The 12808-nt window shown below is 46.5% G+C and overlaps 1 protein-coding gene across 1 annotated transcript; it reads right to left on the bottom strand.

Annotated features, from left to right (window-relative positions):
• Positions 1 to 1992: 1992 nt before the first annotated feature.
• LOC132808117 (zinc finger protein 239-like) lies at positions 1993 to 11185 on the bottom strand. The gene is made up of 3 exons (XM_060822004.1): positions 11093 to 11185; positions 5496 to 5653; positions 1993 to 3298 (listed from the first exon to the last, which is right to left on the bottom strand). Exon 3 carries the CDS (start codon positions 2954 to 2956, stop codon positions 2060 to 2062), a length of 897 nt encoding a protein of 298 aa, XP_060677987.1. The 5' UTR covers positions 2957 to 3298; positions 5496 to 5653; positions 11093 to 11185; the 3' UTR covers positions 1993 to 2059.
• Positions 11186 to 12808: the final 1623 nt, after the last annotated feature.

The following is a 12808-nucleotide window of genomic DNA, read 5'->3' as shown; positions in this document are numbered from 1 at the left end:
AAAATCATCACTGCCATTATTATCAAATTAGAATTTAGGCTGGATAGGCTGGGATGTTTTTCCAGTGGAGCCAAGGAAGTTGAGAGGCAATATTTTGAAACCATGAGGGGTAGAGTTGGGTTAATGGTAGCTGTCTCTTCCCTAGGGGGAGGATTTCTAGACCAAGGACGCGTTTTTATGGTGAGAGGAGAAAGATGGAAGAAAAGATGTGGGGCAAAATATTTACAGAATCTAGTTCGCCTGGGGAAACAGCTGCCAGTGGAAGTGGTTGAAGCAGGTACATCAACAACTTTGAAAAGGTGTTTCAACGAATACATGGATAGGAAAGCTTGAGAAGGATATGGGCCAAGTGCAGGGAAATGAGGTTAGTGTTGACAAACATTTTGGTCAGCATGGACCGGTTTGGGCTGAAGGGCCTGTCTCTGTGCTATAGTACTCTATGACTGGCGTCTCTTTGTCACTCTGACAGTGTTGAGTTTCCACATGAACCAGGAAAAAGTGAGGACTGCAAATGCTGGAGATCAGAGTTGAGAGTATGGCGCTGGAAAAGCACAGCAGGTCAGGCAGCACCCGAGGAGCAGGAGAATTGATGTTTCAGGCATAAGGACATCCAGATGAATATCTCTCTAAATCAGGCTGAATAAAATCTGATCTCATTTGTCAACTCTGATGCAGAGGTGCAGGGGGTGGACAGGTCAGAAGTCACACAACACCAGGTGAGAATCCCAGTAGATTGATTTGAATTCAGGAGCTTTCGGAGCACTGTTCCTTCATCAGGTAAAGTGATGAAGGAGCAGCACCGATGAAGGAGCAATGCTCCTAAAGCTTGGGATTTCAAATAAACCTGTTGGACTGTAACCTGGTGTTGTGTGACTTCTGACTTCTTCAACTGCGCATTCATGTTGAACTTGATGGGATACTTTATCCAACTTGGTGTAGTTAAATCATATCACTTGGAGGGGTTCATTTGAAACCTTTCAGGAGGTGAATTCAACAAGATTGAATTATGCAAAGTTACTCAGTTCTAAACTTACATCAGGACCGGTAGTCGTAGAGAGGTACAGCGCAGAAACAGATCCTTCAGTCCAACTCGTCCACGCTGACCAGATATTCTAAATTAATCTAGTCCCATTTGCTAGCACTTGGCCCAAATCCCTCTAACCCTTTCTATTCACGTCTCCAACTAAATGTCTTTTAAATTCTGTAATTCTACCAGCCTCCTCCACTTCCTCTGGCAGCTTATTCCATACACGCACCACACTCTGCATGAAACGTTTTCCCTTTCGGTCCCTTTTAAATCTTTCCCCTCTCACTCTAAACCTATGTCCTCTAGTTCTGACAATATCCTGGTAAATCATTTCTGATGGAGATGTCAATGCTTCGGGTAGAACCCTTCTTCAGTCCTGAGGGATAATCCCTGAAATGCTGACTTCTCCACCTCCTGGTGCTGCCTGCCTTGTTGTGCCCAGCCTCCTGCTTGTCTGTTTTTTATTTTGTCTCTAACAAATGGTGGAGCAGATTCGATGGGTCAAAATATCCTAACTTCTGCTCCAATGGTCTTAGGTTCGTGCTGGTCCTGGGCTCAATGAGCAGCAGTGCCCACTGGAAGAAATGTTCATGGAATCATACAATCACTACAGTGTGGAAACAGGCCCTTCTGCCCAACAAGTTCAGACCGACCCTATGAAGAGTAACTCATCCAGACACATTCTCCTACCCTATCACTCTGCACTTACCCTGAACTAATGCAGCACATCTACACGTTCCTGATCACTGTGGGACTATTTAGCTTGGCCAATTCTCCCAAACATGTGCACGTTTGGACTTTGGGAAGACACTGGAACACGCAAAGGAAACCCACGCAGACACTGAGGGGAATTACATGCAAACTCCACACAGACAGTTACCCTGAGGATAGAATCAAATCTGGGTCCCTGGCGCTATGAGGCAGCAGTGCGAACCACTGAGCCACCACCCCCCTTCCCCCTCCACTCCCCCAGTAGAAAACAAAAAAGCCTACCAACTCTTATTACCCCCACTGTCAGAAAGGGCAGGAGGTTCAGACCTGGGGGTGACCCTCAGCAGTGTTACCGGCAGAATCTGATTGTTGGGAGCATTGGTGCCTCCGCTGGTGCTTGTTCAAACTGCAGGACATTGTGAACCTCTGCCCACACTCAGGGCAGGCAAACGGCCTCTCCCCAGTGTGGACCCGCTGGTGCGTCAGTAGACTGGAGGAGACAGCAAAGCCCTTCCCGCACTCGAGGCAGGTGAACGGCCTCTCCCCAGTGTGGACCCACCGGTGTGTCAGCAGGTGGGATGCCTGAGTAAAGCCCTTCCCGCACTCAGAGCAGCTGAAGGGCCTTTCCCCAGTGTGGACACGCTGGTGCTTCAGCAGGTCGGAAGAGCGTGTGAAGCACTTCGCGCAGACAGAGCAGGTGAATGGCCTCTCGCCAGTGTGGACCCGCCGGTGGGCCAGCAGGTCAGAGGAATCGCTGAAGGCCTTCCCACATTTGGGGCAGGGGAAGGGCTTCTCACCGGTGTGGACCCGCCGGTGAATCACGTGGTGGGAGGAGCGAGTGAACACCTTCCCACAATCGGGGCAGCGGAAGGGCCTCTCCCCTGTGTGCAGCCGCTGGTGCCTGATCAGGGCGGAGGAATCATTGAAGGTCTTCCCACACTTGAGGCAGCTGAAGGGCCTCTCCCCTGTGTGCACCCGCAAGTGCCTCAGCCGGGCGGAGGAATCGCTGAAGCTCTTCCTGCACTCAGGGCAGCTGAAGGGCCTCTTCCCTGTGTGCACTCGCCGGTGCCTCAGCAGGGCAGAGGAATCACTGAAGGCCTTCCCGCACTCAGGACAGGAGAATGGCTTCTCCCTGGTGTGACTGCGACGATGTGTCTCCAGGGCAGACGGGACACGGAAACCTTTCCCGCAGTCGCCACACTTCCATGGTTTCTCCATGGCCAAAGCTACAGTTGCACACAAACGCGTGTATGTCCCCTCCCAGCCTTGAATTCCTCTTTCCAGGCCAGTTAACTGTTTCAGGCTCCACACTCCGTGCGTTGCTGCAACAGTAGGGTCTCTCTTCCAGTCCCACTGATGCTGAAAACGGACTGAAACAGGAACCAATTGGATCACAGTCGAAAATTGTTGCAGTCCCGATGGATTGAGTGACTCACAAATGCTGGAGAATCAGAGTCGAAAACTGCGGGTCAGGCAGCATCCGAGGAGCAGGAGAGTCAATGGTTCAGGCATAAGCCCTTCATCTGTTGATTTTGAAACTTCATCTTCAGATCAAATACTCTGAAAAGAGATTACAAAAGTCATCACTGTCAGTCCAGGGTAGAAATTCAGAACAAGCAATTCTACTTTCTGCAGAACATTCTTTTCTTTTGTTATTCCATAAAACTGAAAGCACCATCCCACTTTCTCACTCACTCTCTCTCCCTCTGTTCTCACTCCATTCTAATTCTCCTGAAAGTGCTGGTTCAGGATCTGACAGGGACAGAAGAGCAAAACAGTCACAACTGACACCTCTCTGAATTTTGGATACCTCCACCTGAAAATTAATATCTTCCACGACATTGGGATACTGTTGAGAGTGAGCAGGTCTGAGTTGTGGAAGCAAAAATATAGTGTGTAAATTCAGGATGAACCTGCAAAGCAGCTTCTTGACAACCAATCAGACACAAAATGGTTAACGTGCCCCCACGGGGGTGGGGAGTTTTGGAATGAGACACCAAGGCTATGACACCAGAGAGAAATTGAACAGACTGGTGTGGCAAATCAGAGTCATCTAGATATACAGCACAGAAACAGGTCCTTTGGTCCAACTGGTCTATGCTGACCAGATATCCTCACCGAATCTGGTCTAATTTGACTGCATTTGGCCCATATCCCTCTAAACCCTTCCTATTCATAAACCTATCCAGATGCCTTTTAAATGTGTCATAATTATACCAGCATCTACTACTTCCTCTGGCAGCTCTTTCCTTACACGGGCCATCTTCTGCATGAATTGCCCCTTAGGTTCCTTTTAAATCCCTCGCCTCCTCCCCGGGCCACCTCACCCTAAACCTATTACTGTATAGTTCTACACTCCCAGAGAAAAGACCTTGTCTATCCCTCTCTTTATTTGATAGAATGTAAGCATCAACAGCTCAGGGCGGGGATTGGGTGGGTGGGGGTGGATGGGGGGGGGGGGGGGGGGAGGAGGAAGCCGAATGTGCTGGAGCCAACACGGAAGAAGATGACACAAAACCTTGAAGCTGCTATGAGGAATACTGCATGTGCTGTACTTGTACCTGTTGCTTTTATTTGTGGAATCAAGTGCATTTTAAAAATAAAAACAAACAAGATATCTATCCCTCCCCTTTCCCAATCTCCCAATGCTGTGCTGGACACACAGTGAGAGAATTGGGAGCAGGAGTAGGCCATTTGAGCCTGCACCAACACCGAACACATCATAACTGAACATGAATATACCTGCAGGCAGTGGAGACTGGGATTTCTTTCACTGGAGCAGAGGAGATTGAGAGGTGACCTTATAGAGGATTATAATATCATGAGGGGTACAGATGAGGTGAAAGGCAGGTGTCCTTTTCCTAGGGTGGGGCTTTCAAGATTAGGGAGCAAAGTTTGAAGGGGAGAGGAGAAAGATTTTAAAAAGACACGAAGAGCTCCATTTTTTTCACACAGTGAGTGGTTTGTGTGTGGGATGGGTGTCTAGAGGAAGTAGTGGATGTATGTACAGTGACAATGTTTAAAAGACATTTGGAAAAGTACATGAATAGGAAAGGTTTGGAGGGATATGGGCCAATCACTGGCAGATGGGACTAGTTGGGTTTGAGAACATAGTCAGCATAGACTAGTTGGACCGAAGGATCTGTTTCTGTGCTGGAAAACTCTGTAGCTGTTCTGTACTGGTCTTAAAACCATTTTCTTGGAAATCCGAGATGGCGGTGGTTTGAGTCGTCTGCTGTGCTGGGCTCTGTGCCACACCCCCGGCAAGGTGGACTTTTACCCCTCCCCCCACCTCATTAACCATCCGTAGAAGAAAAAAATTGCGAATATAAACTTACTGAATGTCTGGAGCTGCTATAATTGTGGTTTGACAGCTTTAGGAACAAAATGAAAGCAAATGAAGGAAAGGGGCCGAAAGGGGTGCAGCAGGTAGGGCACTCCCCAACTGCATTGGGGGTGCTTGGAGCCATTGCTCAAACTTCCAGGGCAATCCCTGTGGATTTAATGGGACAGCAACAGTTACTCTCGGAGTTTGCCAATCTCCGAGAAAAGATTGAAGCAGCGGTGGAACCACTATCTGCCACGCTGCAAAAGCATGGACAGGAAATTCACGTGTTGGCCCGAAGAGAATAGGCAGCGGAGGAGAGGACCGTGGCGGAGGTCTCAGGAGGAAGGATCCAAACGCTGGAAGACCAGGTTCGGGCCCTTCAGGAGCAAGTGGACAACCTGGAAAACTAAAGTAGAAGAAAAATCTTACAGCTCGTGGGTCTTCCGGAACGCGAGGAAGGTGAAGACCTTATTGGATTCCTGGGGCTGGAGTTGGAGTCGGGCCTGTTGAGTGTGGAGCGGGCACACTGGATCGAAATGTGCAGGTCCGGGTCGGACCCGCAGCCCCGCGTGGTCCTAGTGTGGCTCCTGCATTATAAAGAAAACCAGTGATTGAAACAGCAAGAAGACTGGGAAGAGATCCACAGGCTCTAATGTACAAAGGATCAGAATAATATATTTTCAGGACTTCTCAGGAGCCTGGATTAAGAAAAGGGCATTTAATTAAGTTAAGAGAAAATTAAGGGATCTGAACGTACAATATTCCTTGAGGTCCCTGACTGTATTGCGTTTTACTCATGGAGGGACGGTATATAATTTGATTCAGCAGAAAAGGCGAAGGACTTTGCGAATTCTCTGAATTAAAGAAATTGAGTTGGGGTGAAGGCGGGAGGGACGTCATTCCAGACAATGCTACTTTTTTGCCCCTTATTTTGTGGTTATCGGCTTTATACGTACTGCCTTGGCGTAAAACTGGAATTATTTAGTATATCGGTCAGTTAGGTATTGTCTGGGGCCTTTTTTTCACTGCTGTCCTTTTGTTTTTGGATTGGGGGTGGCTATCCCTGTGTTTAAGATGTATGGAGAAGGGGTGTGGGGAGATGGGCAACCATTGTTAACTCTCAGAATGTAAATAACATGTTTTTTTTCAATCTGTGAATTGCCTGGCGTTTGGGGCACAGCTTCAGTGGGAAGGAGCCAGGCTGATGGCAATGGTGGGGGTTGGGGTGGGGGGGAAAGAGATCTCTACATAATTGGGGGTTATTTGAGCATTTGCTTAAGTTATATGTGGTGGTTAGATTTTTATTTATAGTAGTTTTAATAGGAGCAGTTTTTAGACTTTATCGAGTTAATGTCTTTGTTCCTCACCGCACCTCAGATAAGCTTCCTCCTCTTGGGAAACCACAGGCTTCCCTGGATGGCCATGTCTACTGATTCGTTCAGATGGTGCGCCTGGAATGTAAAAGGGAGCCATTCCCCCATTAAAAAGAAAGAAGGTGCTGTCAAGCCTCGGGAAGGAAAGGGTGGACACATTTAACTGATAAGGAACATCTGAAACTGCAGCAAGGAGGTTGTGATAAGGTATTCTTCTCCTCCTTTAGCTCCAAGTGTAGAGGAGTTGCTATACTGGTAAGAAGGAACCTCCCTTTCCAGGTAATTGAGCAAATTAAGGACGAACATGGACTGTCCGTCATTCTTAAAGCTCTAATACATAGTGAAGAGTATGGCGTCCTGAATGTGTATTGTCCCCCCGGTGCACCCTCTTAAATTTCTAATTGATGCAGCTGCTAAATTAATGAGTCTTGGGGTACACTGCATGGTCATTGGAGAGGATTTTAATTGTCTAATAGATCCCGAAGTAGACAGGGTGCCAAGGGCCCAGGCAGGTCACCAGCGCAACCTAAGCAGTTGGTGGACATGTGCAAGGAGTTGGGATTAATGGATGTGTGGAGGCATCTCCACCCTAATGGAAGAGACTTTACTTTCTCTTCTAACCCACACAAGTACCACATGGGAACTGACACTTTTTAATGCCATTGGATTGCTTGGACAGAACATTGGCTTGTGAAATTGGCAATATAGCTGTGTCGGACCATGTGCCAGTGTATTTTGATGGTAAAATCAAGAGTGGTGGAATGGATGCACAGCACTGGTCATGGACCCATTCCTGTTAAGGGATAGCAAATTTGTTGAGTACATCACAAGAGTTCAGAGCCTTCTGGGTACCAACTTGGGTACGGCCAGTAATCCGGAAATACTGTAGGAGGCCAATAAGGCATATTTATGAGGCTTGATTATTTTTTATTCAATGACTAGAAGGACGCAGAGGAAGGAGCAACAACAGATGCTGGAGACCCGTCTGCAGATAGCTGAGGAAGTATACTATAATAGGCCTTCACTGGTCAAGCTGCAGCTCTCCGGCTGCTCCCAACTCATTGCACACACTGGGGAAATAAAGGTCTGCGTTGCTCAACAAAGATTGTTGGAAGTTGGAGATAAGTCAGATAGATATCTGGCCAGAAAGTAAAATGCTTCCCAATCTATTATGTCTGTTCGAGAGAAGGCTGGCAAAGTTACCCGTGAGTTAAAGAAGATTAATGTTAGATTTAGGGAATAATTTGCAGAGTTATATCGGTCAGAGGGAGATGAACATGGAGCAGTAAGAATGCAGGCCTTTTTTGAGATCCTGCACCTCCCTAGTATAAACGTGGAACAGGTTTCCTGTTGAATATGCCTATGACAATACAGGAGGTGCAGGATGCAATGAAGCACCACGGTCAGATGGATTCCCAAGTGAATTCTATAGGAATTCATAAGTGTGTTGGTGGAGCCACTTCTGGGGATGTATAGCTATTCATATGCATGGGTTGTCTTCCGCCCTCTCTTAGGGAGGCTAATATCTCCCTCATTATAAAGATGGGGAAAGAGCCCGAAGAATGTGCTTCATACAGACCCATTTCACTGTTGAATGTAGATTTTAAAATTCTACCAAGACGCTGGCCCTGAAGTTGGAAAAGGTGTTGTCCTGTATTGTGAAAGAAGATCAGATGGGTTTTGTTAAGGGCGTAGCTCCTCCAACAATATCAGGAGGGTACTGAACATGGTGCAGGTATGCCAGCAAAGGTTGATCCTGGGTTCGGTGGCCTCCCTAGATGCAGAAAAGGCGTTTGACCAGATAGAATGGCTGTACCTGTTTGGGATCCTCAAGCGCTTTGATCTGGGGACAACCTTTGCTAGATGGGTGGTGGTGTTGTATAATGATCCTAAGGCAGCAATCATCACAAACGGCACTAAGTCAGATAACTTTAATGCTGGGAGAGGTAGTCGAAAGGGATGTCCTCTTTCACTGCTGCTATCTACCTTGGCAATTGAGCCATTAGCTGAGGCTATCAGGAGGAATCCTGAAATAATAGCGCCAGGAATGGGAATGGGGGAGCATAAGATGACCCTATATGCTGATGATGTCCTTCTGTTCTTGGCCAATCTGGAGGAGTCTGTTCCTCGATTGATTCAAACAATTAATTTATTTGGAAGTTTTTCAGGCTGCAGGATCAACTTTACAAAATCAGACGCCATGCTGGAGGATGGAATGCAGTTCCTGTTTAGATGGTCGTCAAAAGGGCTTTTGTATTTGGGAATTTTTATTACCCCTGCCTTCCACCAGCTGTATAAAGCTAACTATGTACAATTACTGGAGAGGATAAAGCAGGATTTACAGCAGTGGGACGGATTACCATTATCATGGTTAGGCCGAATAGCTCTGATTAAAATGAATGTTCTTCCTCGCCTGTTGTACCCCATGAGAATGCTCCTGTTGTTGCTACCCAGATGAGTATTACTAAGGCTCAATGGTTGGTTAGGTTATTTTATTTGGTGTCGCAGTCGCCCCCTAATTAAGTTTACCAAATTGCAGGTCTCACAGGGTGAGGAGGAGTGGATCTTTTGGACTTGGAGAGATATCAAATAAGCGCTTTCTTAGCATATGTGGGTGACTGGGCATGGGGGGACACGGGGTTGATTTTGCTTGACGTTGAAGCATTGCAGTCGAGATGTTCCCGAGTTAATCTATTATTCATTGATAAGATGAAATCCGAGACTGAGCAGTGAAAGAGTACAATCATTTTAAATACAGTGAAAGCCTGGAGGACACTGAGGCAAGACAAGGGCAATTGGCTGAAGACCTCGCTGATTACCCCGCAGGTGGCAGCCTAAGGATTTAAACCTGGGGCAATAGACTCCGGCTTTAAGTCATGGGAGTATAAGGGAATCTCCTGGAGGGAAGATTTATTTGAGGGTTAGGTCTTGATGTCATTTAGCCAGCTAAGACAGAAATATGCATTGTCTAATAGGGGCCTTTTCCGGTACTTTCAGCTAAGGGATTATATACAGAGGAAGACCACACTCCTGGCTCAGCTTTACAGGTCAAATGTGGAGTAAAGAGTATTCTGTACAGGCGCTCTTTCAGTTAGTACGTTGTATCATTCACAGAAGGGACATACCTTAGGAGATGTGGAGGGACTCTCTACCATGTGGAATCGGGAGCTAGAATATTTCATTAGAAGTATGGCAAGATATATGGGAAAATGTAAGGAAAATTTCAACTTGTAACAAAGCACAGGGCATGCAATTGAAGATTTTACACAGGGCTTATGTGGTGCCAGAGAGGCTAGCTAGGTTCAAGAGTGGCGCATCACCAGGGTATCCCAAATGTAACATTAGTATAGGCACTCACACACTGCTATTGGTCATGTTGTAAGATCCAGAGATACTGGAGTGCTATAGTAAGGGAGCTGAAGGACATCCTGGGGGTTGACAAATTTGCCTTCTCTCGGAGAACACAGAAACAGACTGTGTAACATTCTTACGCACTGTGCAAGGAAGAACATTTTAATGAGTTGGACATTGGAAAAACACCCAGGGCTTATGGCCTGGCATATGCTGGTGATGGAGCATCCGCCCCCAAGATGACCTCACAAATATGGTGCACCACAAAACAGTAGTTTTACAAGACGTGGCAGCCCTTTCTAAATTATATTGATGCAGACTGATCAGCAGTATTAATTAGAGCCGTGGTATAGCTGTGGGAATCAGTCTGGGCGCTCATGGGGCCCTGGGAGGGCAAGGCTGGGTGAAAAGAATACGGGTGCAATAACTGGTGCTCCCATGGATGGAAGCCTTAATGGAGGTATGGTGAGTGAAATAGAATAAAGTAATGTGATAGAATTCAAATTAACTTAAATTATGTTTAATTTTATTTTTATTCAATTTGATTGTAGTTTAGTTTAAGCTAAGTTTGTCCTAGTAGAATAATAGGTAGCTCATTATTAATAGTATCATAATATGAAATTGTTGTACTACTATTTTTCTGTATTTTGGTATTGTTCTTTTTTGTATATAGAGGTGTTGCGAGAGATTTGAAAAAGTTTTGAATAAAAATATATATTTTTTAATTTCTTGTCTTCCCCCATAACTATTTTTGAGATTCAAAAGTCAGATGAACTCAGCTTTGAATATATTTAATACCTCCCTAACTACAGGAAGGCACCCCCACTTTGAACTCAGTTCCTCTTGCTAATACACCACTTGCCTTGCTGATTGCTTGCTGCACCTATGTGACAACTGGCATTGACTGGAGTAGAAAGCCTGAGCAGAAGGTAGCTGAGGCACGTTTGTACATCCACACATCATTCCTGGATGAAAGGCTTTTGCCCAAAACGTTGACTGTTCTGCACCTTGGATGCTGTCTGACCAACTGTGCTTTTCCAGCGCCGCAATTTTCGACTCTGATTTTCGGTACCTGCAGTCCTCACTTACTCCATATTCCAGTATATCACCATTTAAACAATGTACCTGCTTTCTGTTTTTATTTCATAGGGAAGGTTATAACTTCATACTGCATAAATACATTTACCATGTGTTTGCCAATTAAGACACATACCTGAACCAACTTTGCTGCAAGTGAAGAACTGAACACCAGAGTGAAAAAATAAAATGAGAAAGGGGGTGAGAAGAGTAAGTTGTACTCACACATTTTGGACAGAAGAAAGAAGTTGCAGTCTGGGATGAAGTTCAATCTTCATTCATAGAGAGAGGAGCAGCAACACCTTCACAAGCGCCTGATCCAACTTCCGCATTCAGACAATAGGGGGGAGGCTCTCAATGGCAGGAAGACCGCACTCCTTCCGGTCCTTCAGGGCTTCCCATTGGTCGATCAGAAGAATGTTGCGTGCCGTTTCCGCTGACAGTAAGGGGCATGCGCAGTATTTTGCTGACACCAGCGTACATGCGCAATGCTTCCTGACACCGAAAAGCATGCGCAGTGTGCCCAGTGGAGATGCTGGTCCAACTGCCAATCGGAGAGAAAAACAGGCTGGAGCCACACTCCTTTTGTTTTCCTGGGGCTCAACAGTTTATTCCTTTTGCATTTTGTCTGGCTGCTCAATCTTTGAATGTCATTTCCCCAGGGTAGAGGAAATCCAAAACTGAAGGGGCATAGGATTAGGCTGAGAGGGAAAAGGTTTAATTGGAACCGAACTGGTAACATTTTCATGCAGAGGGTGGTGTATGTATGGAATGAGCTGCCAGAGACAGTGGTCGAGGCTGGAACAATTACAACATTTAAAAGGCATCTGGATAGGAATATGAATAGGAAGGGTTGAGAGAGATATGGGCCAAATGGTGGCAAATGGATCACCAGATTAATTTAGAATATGTGGTTGGCATGCACCGAAAGGCTTGTTTCCCTGCTCTGCAACTCTATGACTCTATTTCTACTTAATCTGAACCAACTTCACAAGACGAGGACTTGGCCATTCCATCTTTACAGCCTATTCTCAACTGTGGGCTAATTGCACAGATTTCAATGCAAGTTTCAGAAAAATGGCTGCTGCTTTTTAGAAAAATAATTGAATTTGCTTTCAAACTTTACAGATGTTTTTGAAAATATCATTTTAGCGATTCTCAATGTTAAAGATCGGCCATTTTTCACACCACCCCCTCCCATCTCCCAGGTAGAGTCATCACCATCCATGCTCTCTCTGTCCTGAGAAGGGCTGATACAGTGAACGAAGAGGGTTCGAGGCACAAGAAAGGATGAGGGTGGGGGTGCAGGTAGAGAAATTGGATGGGAAACAGAGGCTAGGCGGAAGAGAGAGAGAGAAATGGACATGAGGACAGAGCATTGGAGTTAGAGAAACCCTGGGGGTGCACAGGGTGGGGAGCAGAGCGTTTGTCAGAGAGAGAGAGAATGGGGTTGCAGAGTGTGGGGAGAGAGAATGGACGTGGGTCAGTGGGCGGGGAGAGAATGGAAGGGGGCAGAGGGTGGGGGAGAAAGAGAGCAACAATGAATGTTAGGAGAGGGTGGGGGAAGAGAGAGAATGGAGGGGGCAGAGAGTGGGAGGAGAGAGAAAATGAGTGTGGGGAGAGGGACTGGATGGAGGAAGGCAGAGGGTGGATGAGAGACTGGACTGGACAAGGGACAGAGGGTATGGAGATAGAATGGACGGAGGTGCAGAGAGTGGCATGTGTGTGAGAGGGCGGGGGGAAGCTAGGGATAGCGAGAGAGAATAGACTGGGGGTGCTGTGGGCATGATTGGATCTTGATTGAATGGGGAGTTGGTAAATGCGTCCCACCCACTCCTAGCAACCCCTTCTTTCTACATGTGCACTGCAGATTTTTGTGAATGATGCGAGAGAGAATCTGGAGTGTGAGCGTAGTTACCCTCAGATCCTGGCATCAGCAAA

This window comes from Hemiscyllium ocellatum (assembly GCF_020745735.1).
Source record: "Hemiscyllium ocellatum isolate sHemOce1 chromosome 27 unlocalized genomic scaffold, sHemOce1.pat.X.cur. SUPER_27_unloc_31, whole genome shotgun sequence".
Lineage (NCBI taxonomy): Eukaryota > Metazoa > Chordata > Chondrichthyes > Orectolobiformes > Hemiscylliidae > Hemiscyllium > Hemiscyllium ocellatum.
Note: the sequence above shows the minus strand (reverse complement) of the source record. Positions and strands in the feature narration are given on the sequence as shown.